The sequence below is a fragment of the Lasioglossum baleicum genome, unplaced genomic scaffold (genome assembly GCF_051020765.1).
Source record: "Lasioglossum baleicum unplaced genomic scaffold, iyLasBale1 scaffold0021, whole genome shotgun sequence".
NCBI lineage: Eukaryota > Metazoa > Arthropoda > Insecta > Hymenoptera > Halictidae > Lasioglossum > Lasioglossum baleicum.
Window position 1 is genome coordinate 2,244,845 of NW_027469081.1, and position 14,699 is coordinate 2,259,543.

The following is a 14,699-nucleotide window of genomic DNA, read 5'->3' on the forward strand; positions in this document are numbered from 1 at the left end:
GCCGCGGGTGAACTCTGATATTCAGATGAAACGCAGAAAACCCGCGGGGGAAAGGAATTGATCGGGCCAATTTGTACGTGTTCCAGTGCAACGACTTTCACTTCAAGTAAAAGGCCCGGCCGGTCCGCTTTATAATTTTCCACCGGCTCGATGCAACGTGCGTACACGTAACCGCTGCTATTTTTATGATTACGCAATGCAACGGCTATTCAATGAACTGTGAATTCCCTGGCGGCGGCTAATCATTATAAATGCGCATCTCCGTGTTCTGACTTGTAAATTAATCAATCTTCGCCGGACCGGGAGGGGCACAGGTGTTCACGGCTTCGTGAGTTCGTTCATTATTCGCATTCCCGACGCTGGGACAATTGGGGCCTTTCACATATTACCATAAGGGAATCGATAGCGCTCCAGCGAAACAAAATCCGGACATCTTTGTCGCTGATAAATTACAATTTCAACTCTGGACGCATAATGACCGTACGGAGCTAATTCAGCCTATGTATGATCCTGTCATTCAGCAAAAACGGACTTTTCTGAGGAACGGTAGGTCATGTACTCTAATTAAAATTCCGCAGTTTATGATGTCGTGACTCGCAGGCTGGGTCCCGGCAGATCAGGATCGCAAATGATTTGATCCGAGCATTTTTCCTAGGCCGATCGAACTAGCTTTGAGGAGAGGCGCGCAGCGGAGCGGATCGTTCTGCGAGTTTGTTCGCGCGCAAAGGTGACCTAAGCACAGGTAATTCGAAAGTAAAGCTCGGTCCACATAGCATCGTGCTAGAGCATCGCCATAGGGTATACCCTGCTCTCCGTCTGCTCCCACTCTTTACCCGGCAGCGACGAGGGTTGGCCTTAACGTCCTTAACCCATTTCCCGGCAGCGTTACGTTAACGCAACATAATGGTTTAGCTTCCTCTCCCCCTCTCGCTCTTTCACTCACTCCCTCCCTCTTTTTTTCTCTCTCCCTCTTCGTCGCTTCCATCCGCGTCGTGCTCTCTAGCCCCGCGTCATTCGTTAAACCGCAACGGAACGTTAACGATGCCCTCTTTCCCCGATAAAGTGGTGCCTACGTCGCGCTGATCCTTAATTAATACTTTTCCTCGCAGCCTCATTATCACGTTCGATCGCTCGGCAGACATAAAAGCCGCTTGACAGAACCGTCTCCGAGGGGCACTGGGGAAATCCATTTTGGCCAGCCACGATCCGCTTATTATCGCGTTTCCGGTTTGCCTCGCAATAGCGCGCCAAGCAGCGCGGATACGAACGAGCAAATATTTTCGGCATTAACCAGGCATTCTGCTTTTGAATGCGATCGCTTGCGGATGTTCAAGAACACTTGCACTCACTGAAAGTGCAACCAACATCTCCTCAATGTTGGATCTACGGTGATCACTTCATTTAAAGTTGAGGATGCTCGCGGCAATCCCCAGCAGAGATCGAGCCGTTTTAAATCAGACTTTATCGTCCGTTCTAAAAGCGGTAGATTGAACCTATTCGCGCAGTTGATTGCGCCTGATTAATAGAATAGCAATCGCACGATTTACAATGAAACCTTCCATTCTGTGGTTCTCGAACTTTGCAGAAAAATTTCGGAGAACATTAGGTATGTATGTAATCTCGTGAGCAGTATTACAGTGGCGGAGCAAAATGTTAACACTCTCCAACATCCATGCCAAAACTTCTCTCCGCTGTTTGAGAAATGCTTCTCTGGTTTTTTTCTGGTGTATGCAGCATCGAAAAAACCTTCGATTACTAGATTAAAAAGTCCGTAGAGTCGTCTCCTCTGAATCAGTTTGACAAGATTCATAGTGAAGTGTCCGGACAATGTCGGCAAGTAACCGAGATGAGCTGCACCTTACGGAACAGTCGATTCTTATCGGTAAGTATCGAGAAGGCTCGAGGTTGCTAAGAAGGGAGACGACGCCAAGAAGACAGTTATCGTCGTGAGATGTTCCCCCAGGTGCCAAAGTACCCTTCATCTTTCAGAGCCCACCGCGGATATAAGTATAAATCGTTTTCGATGGGCGGAATCGATGCTCTACTTTGGATAAGAAAATAAGACTCGAGTCGCGGTGGATCAAAGCGGGAGGATGGGGAACGCTCTTCCGGCTTCGGATATTCATCCTCTATTTCCCTGCAGTGTCCTGCACTCGTATTTTGGCGTTCAACCTCGTCCAAGAGAGGGTAATCTACTCAGGTGGAGAACGACGTCGTCAAATTGTTTGTTTCTTCCTTTATCGAAGTCACGAGAGCGAATGTACTCTTGTCCGAATTTTACTGTACCAGACCAGGAACAAATATCAAACAGAGCATAAAAACAGACCAATTGTCATCGTTAGACTGCGGATTATATGCGTTAAAGCTGCATAAATACTTCTCGAAATGGACAGAGAGGATGAAATGTTCTTTTATATAAAAAAGCAAATTGTGTCGTTAACTTTCTGCTTAGTGTTGGAATATCTGCAAAACTAAGTCGACTGTTGAAGGATACTAAGAGTGTCCCGGAATATTTTAACGGTCCTCGGGTCTTTGTCATTGACTTCGGTCAGAAGTGGAAGGCCTGCAACCTTCAAATACAAAGAGGCCCTGAGTAATAAATTAAGGGACCTCCCACATCTGTTTTTCCGAGTGGACCCCAACAAGGGGTTTTTCTTTCCCCTAAAACTTTCTCTGTAGCTTCACTTCAGTTTCGGCTCGCTAACGATACAGACGTCTTCTGACTAGTTCTTCTTCAGTTAAATAAAGAACAGACAGTTTGAATTCTTGTGCGTTATTTCTGCATTATAAATACCCATTTCCATAACTTAGAAATCGGACTATAAAGAAGCTTTCTAAACAAAACGGTGTACCGTGTACACTATGTACGTATACAGTCGCGTAAATACTTCTGAAATTTTCTTTCATAACAAAAACAATGAACTGTGGAACGGGTCCCTAATTTCGTATCCGAAAAATGTGATTACAATGTGCGAAAACAGAGTTACGTTATCTGGAAAAGTATCTGGTATCGGAGAGGTTGCCAGAAAATCGGCGAGATCGGGGAAAAAGGTCGGGATTTCAATTCGCGTGGCGCAGTCTATTTTTGAAGTATCGCCGTCCATTTGCAAGTGATCTTGTACTCTTTTTATCTTCATTCTGTATGAGTCGCCTGAAAGCCAACGCGATTTTTCTGGGGCCGGGTTGGAGAGGTTGTCACGGAGTCCGCAAACGGCGTTATATCCCGACCCAAATTGGAATCGATTCAACCTCGTAAAGCAGCCATCGAGCTAACGCGGAAAAGAAGGGCCGAAGATTCGAATTTATGTGCTGCGCCAGGTCAATCGTTTTTCTTCCGTAGTTGAGGAAAAACGCGGCTCTCTTTCTCCGCTTTTCTTCCTGTCGAGCGAGCCGAGATCAAGCGCCGCGGCGCCGGATATAAAGGCCGATTTTTCCGTGTTGCTTGGCAGGATTCGGTAACGACCAACTTATCGCACACTTCTCCTCTTACGTTCTCGCGAGCACTTCGATAAAAAGATAGCACGCGATACGTCATAAATTTTACTTTTAACGCGGCCTATCTAAACCTTCCGATCGAACGATAACGCTGTAGAACAGTTGAAAAACCTAGTTCGTAATCGGAAGTTCGATAAAAATGCTTAAGGTGCATAAGGTGCAGACCTTTATGCAAATGTTTATACTGAAACTGTACGATAACCGAGGTAGGGGAGAAGTGAAGAATTCTTCGTGGTAAAAATAACGTGTTATACGAGAACGTAAAAGCAAGCGAATAGTCTAGATAAATAATATTTATCAAATTTTCGTGCAGAAAGGAAAAATCAGCGATCGCTCCTGACAACGCGTTTTTCTCGATTCCCCTCGCCCCGGAATTTTATAGTTAATCGATTCTGTTTTCGTGCCGGGGCTTCGTTGTTTATTGAAACGGCGCGGGCGCGAGATTCTACGTCGCGTTCGAAGTGGACAATATTTTCTGAACTTTTCTATTTTCCCTGTGGGACCGTGTTCACTGGAAAACACCTGCACCGGGGCGAGCAACGTCCGCGAAATGTGCCTGTAAGACCCGCTGCAACCATTTCCTCGGCTACCGCGAGATTAACGCATCCTTCCCATCGGCGAAACAAATTCCCACGCGGAAGTAAACCCGCATGGAACATGTCAATATTTGAAAACCGTCGAACTGGGAAAATATGAGCGTGAACGCGCAAACACGCGCACAGCCAGCCGGTGCCGGGAGGACCGAACGAATTACGTATTACGTTTTAAATTGAAAAATTCGCTTCGGATATGAACGGTTGTAATCGAAACGCTTTTAATTTCACATCTAGCGGGCGTGCATTAAGAAAAATACACGGAGAAAATAAAGCGGGACGAGGTTCAAGAAAATTTCCGCTCGGGCCCCACCGCGTATACGAACACCGTTTTAATTTCCCTCCGCGAATCCGCACGCGAATGCATGAATTCTTCGCAGACCCTTGAAGCGTAAAAGTAGCACTTCGGCGCAACTATACAACAAGCAATTAATTCTCCGGGGGCCCGCGATATATTATCCGGATTTATTTCTCCCCGATTTTTCCTTGAAGAAAACGTGCGCTCTCGCTGCCTTGCGGGAGGTTAAGAACCCCACGATTAACGACTACCCGTTGCGAAAAAGAAATGACAAAAATTTCACGAAATCTGTCGAGTAAAGGTAATCTGTACTTCGAAAAGAAACGCTGCGCTGTAAGAATTGTACTTCCGGGTCCGAAACTGGAAATTTAAGCGAGCACTGCTGCATTCCTCGCGCGCGCGTTATCGAACGTGGCCGTTCGCGCTCGGCTCGGTTTTGTTTTCGCCGGTCGTTGCTATTCAAGGCGCAGATAAGACGGTATTTACGCCCGTGATTCTTCACGTCTCGACACAGAGAGAAAGAGAGAGGTGTATAGATAGACGAGAGCCGAGAGCTCTCTCGTCACGCTCAGAATGCAGAGCAGCAAGGCGCGTCCCGTTGCGTTTTTCAGATGTCGTTCGCTCGCTATTCACACCGCGCCGCGCCGCGCGCCGGTCTCGTGCCAAACGGGGGAACAGCGAACAGACGACGACAAGCAAGAAACAGAACGCTGCTACGTTTTGTTTCCTCTCTTTCCTTCCGCTCTTTCAACTGTTCTGCTAGAGATCTCTGCCTCCAGATGAAGAAACAGCTTTGCAGACTGCAGACACCCCGCGAACCGTTTAATCCGCGATGATCGGCTCGTTTCTTGCGAGGAATACCACCCAACTCGATTGTAATGGAACTTGGCACGCATGTACGGTATCGAGGAACACTCGACGCGTGCTCTTTTATAGCTGCGAGGCTGCATCCGGGTGGACGGAGCCTCCAAACTTTAGAGAAATACATATGCTATTTCTTTGGACAATGTTGTCGAATTTTCAGCCGGGAAACGACTGCCTCAGAGTCGTTTATGAATCTTCGTGTCATTGGCATTGATCTGTGCGACCCTTTAACTGTTAAGCGGACTATCAGCCACCGTGCAACTTCGAGCTATGTACATAATACATAATTCTTTACCGCCTGTCGATGCAACCGTGTGAATGTTTAGACAGCAGTATCCTGTCTCCGTAAGCCAAGCTTGATCTCTGTTCGCCAATGTAAATTCGACGCAGGTAAGACTCGACACTATATTAATTAGAGTCACGTTATTGCTCACTTAAGGCAATTGCTGAATTGTTCGTTTAAAGGTTAATTGAGGATTCGTGTCCGTCATGATTCAACACCTTGACGACCGGTGTCACGTACGCGTAACTACGCTGATTCAGAGGCTCGCAGCTAGCGTCATGCAGACATGACTTTCTTCCCATCGTCTCTGGCAACATCCTTGGCACAATTTGATTTCCTTGTGTACATTTGTGGATTATCTTCTACACGTATCAACAGAGTTTATATAATAAGCGTGTCCTTGCTTTTTTCAGCTCCAGACACGTCTTCCTTAATATAAAAATATGTAATCAGACTTAACAACATTACATACCGACCACTACCTAATAGATTTGAAACTTAACGATTCGCAGTCCAGAACTTCTTAAAAAGTTATGCAAAAGCAATCTGCCAACTTTCGTCGTGAACAAGCTACGCTCATCCAACTCTTTTTCAAAGAAGATTATAAAATCCTTCTTCAGCACGGTCATTGGGAATTATGAGTCTTCCTAATGGACTTTCGGCAAGTAAAATGTTTATGCGTGCTACTTTTTATTGCGTTAATCGATGTGGCAAATGAGAGGCTCAATCGTTACAATAGTAGACGTCTGTAAGAATGAACCGAGAAGAGAAAAGGACCTGATTGTACGCGGTTTCTCATTGGTCAATAAAACTCCACCCTCGGTCACATGACTTCCCGATGGTTAATCAGAAATACACGTTACGTAACTATTTCTCGAGTATTATAGTCTCGGTATCAGCGCCGAAAAGGAGCTGTCGTGTTGCTCTCAGATGGCTGCTCCTGGAAAGGAAAACAAAACGACCCGTAATGCATCGTCGTCCGCTGATACATCTCCCGTTTCAGCTATTTTTAGGTCGAGCGGCACTCACATCTCCGGCATGATTGCGAATTTTCGCCCTCGAACACCCGGATTTCCCGTGGCGGGCTTTACAGAGAGAGAGAGAGAGAAAGAGAGCGAAAGAACGATTCCGTGATTTGTCATCGGAGCCCAAGCCGGCCCGAAAAAGGAATCGCGAGCGTTTCCTTGCGACAACGCGAAATAAGACTACCCCTACCCGGTTCGGTGGTCGTTGACCCGTTTTCGTCTCGGCGGACAAGAAGGAAGCAACATCGACGAAACAGAGGGAATTTGGTCACGGAAAAAATCCAGCAAACAACAACAAACAGAAGAAGAGTTTCGTGTATACTGTATACATACCATTTCTTCATATTCTTACAAATAATTATTGGATTCCCGGTACATTGTTGTCGCGTTTCATTCAACTATTCAGGGGCTGCCCGCGTTTCCTCTATCTGTGCCAGTGAAATGCAAGTTACGAGAACGCATTAAAACGCACCGGCGAGTCTCGGTACGTTGCATTCTCGCGCGTGCCGCCGTAGAATCGAGTTCGCAAAGGAACGCCCTTGGACGCTCGCTAAAATTACATTTTCTTTAACGAGGGAAACGGCCCACGATGTCCAGAGCACCCCACTTAAGTCTCGTGAATTCATACTCCTCGTGCACCGAACTCCTTCCGATTTACAACGTCATTGTAACGGCGAACCCGGTTTTTCTGACCAAAACTACATTTTTTATATCGATATTTGTAGAAAGGTGAATATGTACTTTTATTCGAAAGATTTTTTGTCAGATCATCAGAAATATTTGGAAAGTTGTGTTAACGATGATACGTGTTCTGGAAAATGACTTTTTAATTCGAATATTATACATACATTCGAGCAGTTTCGAACTCGTTCCATCGAGGGAAATATGTATGTAGAAAAACGACCACAGTTGTCTTCAGCATTTTTATGGTCTAATTAAAAAAATGATTTACAGAGATTGTACACATCTTCTTCGTGATACTTCTGTGAGGTTACAAGTGAAACATAATTTGACGAGTTGCGGTGTGGAAGAGAAGCGGGCGAATTGTTATCATAGTCTCTTTCATGCAACTATGTACATATTTTCGAAGAGCGTGATCAAGGAGCTGCCGCGCCGTGCACGCTTGCGAGAGCAAACTTTGCTTAATCTTGAAATATCGTAGATGTCTGGTGTCCAGTGGATTGATTGATAATGTGCACAGTATCGCTGGCACCTTGATACACTATACGCACAGTGTCCCACTTTCGATCGCGATCGATTCGGATCGAATTACGGTGCGCAAGTTCTACAGAAATTAATACGTCAAATGCGAGAACGCACGGTGTAAGACGCTATCGATGTAACGGCGATCCTGTGTTGCAGAAAGCCCAGGTAAATAGCAAGTGGTCTCGGGTTCGGGTTTACAGGTGGTCTGATGCAATATCGCCGCGCTATAAAAAGCTTCGATACAACCGTAAACCATTCAACCATTTGCTGGTCGTGATTAAGAACTATGAAAATGCTGTGCCAGTGTTACATCGAAATCGCCGAGGTATAAAATGCGCCGATATTAACAATTAATCTACCGAACGACGCATGCGTTGTCTTATCGGAGTGAGAACATTGAACTTATTTCGAGCTCGCGCAATTTTTATCCTAGCACATACGTCCTGGTAGAAAAAAGAAAAATTTGTTCGATGCTGTATCCAGAAATTATAATTTTGCACAATTTAACGACGTCGACCAATTTTCTCAGTTGATCGACAAATTCTGAAAAGACACCTCTAACATCCACAAAATGTGCTATGTATCACGATTGTTACCATTGTCGCAATCATTTTTAGAATTTCTATCGACTAAAATGAATTTATGTATTTTAAATGAAATCTCATGTACATATGCAGAGTTTCTTATGTTCCTGTTTTCAGTTTATTTCATACGCAGATTGAACGTGAAATCTTGCTTCTTCGTTCGAAATACAAAGTAGAGGTAAATTTATGAGCTTTTTACAACTATGTGCCCGTTTTTAACTTGCAATTCACCGTCCACCTGTTTTGTTGGGCATGCAGGCAGTACAGTGGACCTTAACCCAACAGCGTAGCGCCTCGCAGACAAAATTCTACAATTCTCCTATTCTCGTCTCTCTAATTAGCGTATCCTTCGGTTCTCTCTGGTTTTTCGTTTGAAACGGAATAAAGAACTGGCGGAGCGAGGCAGCGCGCGCACACGAGGGGCGTTAATTATGGAAACTAGGGAGGCGCATTCGTCTTACGGTTATCAAGAAAACGATCGATCGATAAATTCGAGAAATTCAACGACGTGTACGCGCGGCGTTCGACTACTAATTGTCGGGGCTCGCGTGCCACCGCTTTCTGTGTGCCGTCCGAGAAACTTCAAGTTCTTCTTTCGTTACGTTATCACGCAACGTGCCCGTTGCATAATGTTGCCCGCTGGTATTCGGGAGGCGAGCAACGGGATCATTTGAAAAACAAAAAGAATGCAATTTCATAACCCAGCCGGGCTAACGAAACCCAGGATCGAGCCACCTCCTTTCCCTTCCCCCTTTCCTCCTGTCAGCTAGCGTATTCGTTCGCGTGTTTTCACAAGTGCGCCCCGTGTTCAGTTACCAACCCGTTTCTTATCGAATCTGTTCCCTTACGTTGCCCCTTAATTGATACGCGGGCAATCGCGAGCCATTCATTTCGAGGGAATTGCGCTCTGATGTACCAACGAAAAGAATCAGACGAATGCACTGTTAACGTATTATGTACCCCGCTTGGTTATTTACAGCGAATATCCCATTATGTAACACGTTCCGTGCCGAGCCGTTTTTGCTCGACAATGCAACGAACTTGTGTGCCGCATTTTTTTATAATGCCACCTTCTCTTTTCGAAATAAATTCTACAGTCTTAAACTGGATTAGTTTAACGTGTACCATCGGTGGTATGTGGCACGGAACGTGTTAATATTCGAACGCTCTCAAGAACAAACGATAACTTTTTTAATATTGTACTATATATACTTAACTATACGATCTAACCTTTTTGGGAAGCTAGAGCAATTAGGTTACTACAGGAGGTGAAAAGAAATTTTTTCAAAAATTCCAATTGGTCGGAATTGTAGAGAAAATACTAAAAGTTGCATATTTCACAACGTTTTTATTGGGGAAAAACGACAGACATAAGAATCCTTAGATTTATCGCAGTTGCAGACCGAAAATCGAGAAAATCTGCAATCTTTGCCATCCGTCAACATTTCTAGCTCATCGTAACGTCAACCGATTTTAATGAAATTTTCAGAATATGTTAAATTGATACATATTTACGAAACGTGTTTTAACAATGCAAGTAACATCCACCACAATTCTCAATGCATTCTGTTCAAACAAAATGGCGGTGACCGGTACAAAAAGCCTGTGTTTAATATGTCTGAATGTATTGTAGCACGCAACGGGGAAAGTTCGTACTCGGAACAGAAAAAGCCATTTTCAAAATTCGAAGAGAAACTCGGACAACACTCGGAGGGAACAATGAGAGAGAGATGTGTGTTACGCATTCTTCGTATTGGTCGAATAATGAAAGCAGCTTTTGACCTGTGAAGCTCTCGCGTCGCTATTACATCAATTAAGGAAAACAGTATTGTATTTCACGGAATTCGATGAACGGAACACGACCTCGGAGATTGCTAAAAATAATTTTAAAGCAACATTCAACCAATTTTCCCTGTAAATTTCGTATCGATATGTCAATTAAATTGTACATCGAGTTTCCGGTGCGTTATGAATACGTATTATACACTGATTCATGGAAATTGTTAGAGCGGTTATTTTAACAACAATAAATAGGAGAAATTGTTGGAAAGGAGAGATAGAAGCTTCTGTATCTCTAAAAAGCTGAAATTACAAGGTAAGTGCATTGCATCTTAGGTTTCTCGGCTGTGTTTCGCATTAGAAAAATAAAAGTCACGAAGTTTCAAGAAAATTTACCTACAAATAACAGAACGGCACAACTTATTTCGGGAAAACTGTGACAAATTGACACGAGGGACGGATGAGGATTAAGTTTAATAAAGAAAACATAATTGTACCCGTGCAATAAATATACAATTGCATGTGCAGATAATGGCCTCTGGAGACCAATGCAAATTGTAATGTGTTAAGCACAAGTGTTAGTGGAGTGGTATAACTGTCCTAAACAGGTTGTGATTATCGTTCTTGAGCAAAGTGGTGTACGCATGTAAATACTTACAAGCGATTGTGTATGTACCACGGCTCGCCACGTAACGTACGTGAAGTTTTAAGAATTCGCAAAACAAAAGCAAACAGGGGCGGTTCGACAGAAAGTGACACATTCCAATCACGCATAATGCTCGAGCGCTCCTCGGTTACGCACATTCTTTTCGTCAATAACAGTTATGTAGAATTGCAAAAGGTAGGCACACACTCGCTTTGATTTACTTGTCAGTCGTAAGATTCGTAAATAGAGAGAGAGAGAGAGAGTGAGGAGAGACAGCTAGCTCGTCTAAAAATATGCTTACATCGGAGAAGAGACGATGTAAACAAACAAACACGCCTATACATACATACTATGATCGTCTAAAGCTGTTCTTGATGAATGTTGTCGTCGACAATTGCCACATCCATTGACGAAGATATATGCTAGGGTGATTAATCTTGTAATAATTACCAAATAAAACGCGAATAATTTGCATTGAAAACTGCGACCGTCTTCTTCCATCTCAGTCGCAACTTCTTGTTCGAAACTGGTCCGCGTACATCCGTTAATCTACATATTTCGCATCTGCCATTCGAAATACACACGCATCTAGCCGACGCAGGTATCGGGAACCAGTTCCGAGAAAGTGATCGATCTATTTCGTGCAACACTGGGGGGAGAGAATAGTATGTTCAATTTTCAAGATTACCCGGTGCCGGGAAGAAAAATTGGCAAACCGATAACGACGCGCTTGCGTGTAACCGGGGACGAAAGTTTCGATGACTTTAAAGCCGATCCGTCAGATGGAATCGTGTTAATCGTCCAACACGCAGACGTCTGCATGCTCGACGCTTTAATCAGTATTTCTCAATAAATCCGCAAATGCGTAACGAATATTTTCGAAGTACATACAATGTATTGACTGAAGGAATAATAACGTGCAAAACGAACGAGAAGCAACATAATGTATATGTACAATTTATAAATGGTCGCGCGCACGTAGCGGAAAGCCAAGGTAGTCCCAAACGACTCGGAAGTCGGACACAGCATGATATATCTACCTTGTCATAGAAGCAGAGAATTCGCTATTCCGGCACGTAAACATGGCTGCATTGAAAAATATTTCTCCGTGAACGGAAGGGACCGGTTGAAAAACGAGACAGCCGGCGGCGGCGTGTACACGCAAAAGGTCCGGCAGTCCTGTCCCGATTCAAATTTTCCAATTTGTATGACCGTCGAGAAGGGGTACGTTCCCCAGGAAACAGGAAAGAGAAGAAGAGAGAGGGAGACAGACCGAGAAAGAGAGAGAGAGAGAGAGAGAGAGGGGGGAGAGTGTGTGTGAGAGAGAGAGAGAAAGAGAAAAGGAGAGAAGCATACGGACAGAGGGACCGACAGGCTGGAATGTGGCCGTTAAACCGATCCCACCCAGCCAATCAGCATCCCGGCCGTACCATCGACGTTAAGACGGGTGTATGTATACAAGAAGCACCAACACCGTTCGCAAAGCGTGAGAATAAAAAGTAATCGGAGGTCGAGGAAGAAACAGACGGGGCGACAGAGGGTGCTCGTGATAATAACACGGGTCGATATACACCGGGCGTTATTTTCAGGCCCTTGCATTCGCAGGATTCTCAATGTGCATGCATACCTCATGGGGTTGCCACCTTTGCAATGCCACCTTTGACCGTCCTCGAACTTCTGGTACCGAGCAGGAATACATAGAGACAGACACAGACACTTGCTCGTTTATAGAGGACGATCGAACCGCCGCCGCTGCTTACAATGTTTTGTCTTAACCGGTCTCTATCGACTTAGTCTCTAAAGCTATTAAAGCCGGGAGAGGACCCGAAGTGTGTTTTAAATAGAGAAATTCCTGATCCTTCCGTGTGATCAGTGAACCTGGTCGTGTCGGACTTACCTTGCCGCTCTTTGCTGCCGGCGAGTTCTCGACGATGTCGTAAATGACGTGCGGCAGTCCAGCGGTACCGAGGAGCGAAAACCCGAATCCGGACGAGTCGCCGCGGTTCAGGGTGACCACCAGCTCCTCAGCCATGTTTCAAGCACATTGATCACCTCACTGTCATTTGACGCACCTTCACGCAAACCCGCACACCGTGCACAACGATTATCCGGCAGCAACCCGTGTTTTCCGTCTTTCTTTTCCTTTTCCTTTTCTATTTTCTAACACGGTGCGTTGTGCATGCGTGTGTGTGTGCGCGTCGTCACTAGTCAACCGTTCTTCTATTATATATATATATATATATATATATATGTATATACTACGTGCAAAACCTTTGACACACAGGCACGCACCACCCACACACACGCACTGAGATGAACCTGGGGCCCCCCGTTCGCGAACACTTTTCGCACTGCACCGCGCGGATACAACCGCCTTCTATCTCTGTCCCTTCCCCACCCACCCACCCTCCCCCCCGGTTTCCCCTCTTCTCTTTTCCTGGTCTCACCTCTTCCCAACGATGCCGCCGAACTTCTCCTGCTACTACCACGAACCGTCAACGGTGCTGGAACACCAACAACATCGGACACGATACGTGGTAACGCCACTCCTGCGCTTTTCGTGATACCGCCTCGAAAACGCGCGCACTTCCTAAGTACCTGTGCCTGCGCGATCCGCGGCGGCGTCGCGGCAACCGACGTCGTATCCTTGCGGACGACGCAGACACCTCCACCCTGCCCGGCATATACCTTGTGACTGGATGGCGCCACCTACAAGACATCCCGCCGGTCACAGAGTTACCTCGCAGAACCGAAACGAACGCCAGACACAAACCTATTCTTGATATGTACCTACGATCTTCGTATACCGACTTTCACGCCACACTTGCACGCAGCGTTGCCGTTTCTTCGAGTTCGTACTTCCATCTCTCTCTCTCTCTCTTTCTCTTCCCCACAGAATCGAGCAGGACAGAGACACTGCCTGAGAAACATTGGAAACACCGGAAAGCCCGGCAATATTCAAAATGCAAGATTGCGTGGAAATGTGTTTACACCGTTTTGCAAATCAATTTCACCCATTAGGGATATTGAAAATTAATTATTTATTTAACTAGACACACGTGAACGGTGCCATTACTATGAGGAAAACCGCAAATGTTTCGATACTCAATACACTTCAATAAACATATATATGTTTATATATCTGAATATAAATATTATATATAAATATAAATATCTGCACACAGTTTTAATACATTACAAAGGTATTCATGAACCTAGTTCTAAAGCTATGTTCATCGTCTACACACGTCTGTACGCATGCGCACTAGATGACCGATCTTCTGTGGGTAACATTCAAATGTGCATACTTACAGTTTACAGGCACACGCGCATTAGAAATCAATTTTCAAAGTGAACATCAAACTTCATCTCTACAAAAGTTCTCTACGCTTCTATCGAAATCTTTGATCTCTGTGTACATATACACATATGAAACGACCTTGAAATGCTACTGCAAGCCGACGTTGCCACGTCCTTCCATTCAACAAAGATGTACAAACAGTTGAAAACGTCCAAAAGCGCGGGAATATTTGAATCGCAGATGTAAGAAATAGGAACACAACTTATTAGATGTAATTAGATGTCCTTGCAAGACGACCACATTTATGAAATACTGTCTTTTGTACGCATGCGAACTTGTGCAAGAGTCCTGTGTTTCTCATATTTATCTCTAGAGGCCTGCGAGATGCAGTGAGCTGCGAGATATTTTTGCAATAGAAACAGCGGCATTTCTCGGCATCTAAGCTTCTTCGAACTTGAGAACCACTGATAGTATATATATCAGTGTTGAGAACGCGTTATCGAGAACCGTATTTCAACAAACACAGATAACCGAGGTATGTACATATATGTATATCCTACATTCCTAAATAGATCCAAAGATCATAACCGTTACATGTCCACTGGACCCAGCCGGTCTTTCACCT

The 14,699-nt window shown here is 44.8% G+C and overlaps 1 protein-coding gene across 1 annotated transcript in view; it reads right to left on the minus strand.

Moving 5' to 3' along the window:
• The window catches only part of Efa6 (Exchange factor for Arf 6), a 65,186-nt gene extending 52,012 nt beyond the window's left edge, over positions 1-13,174 (minus strand). The window contains exon 1 of the mRNA XM_076445200.1: positions 12,671-13,174. Coding sequence (XP_076301315.1) covers positions 12,671-12,805 — 135 coding nt within the window. The 5' untranslated portion in view covers positions 12,806-13,174. The remainder of the gene's footprint in view (positions 1-12,670) is intronic.
• Between the last annotated feature and the right edge of the window lie 1,525 nt (positions 13,175-14,699).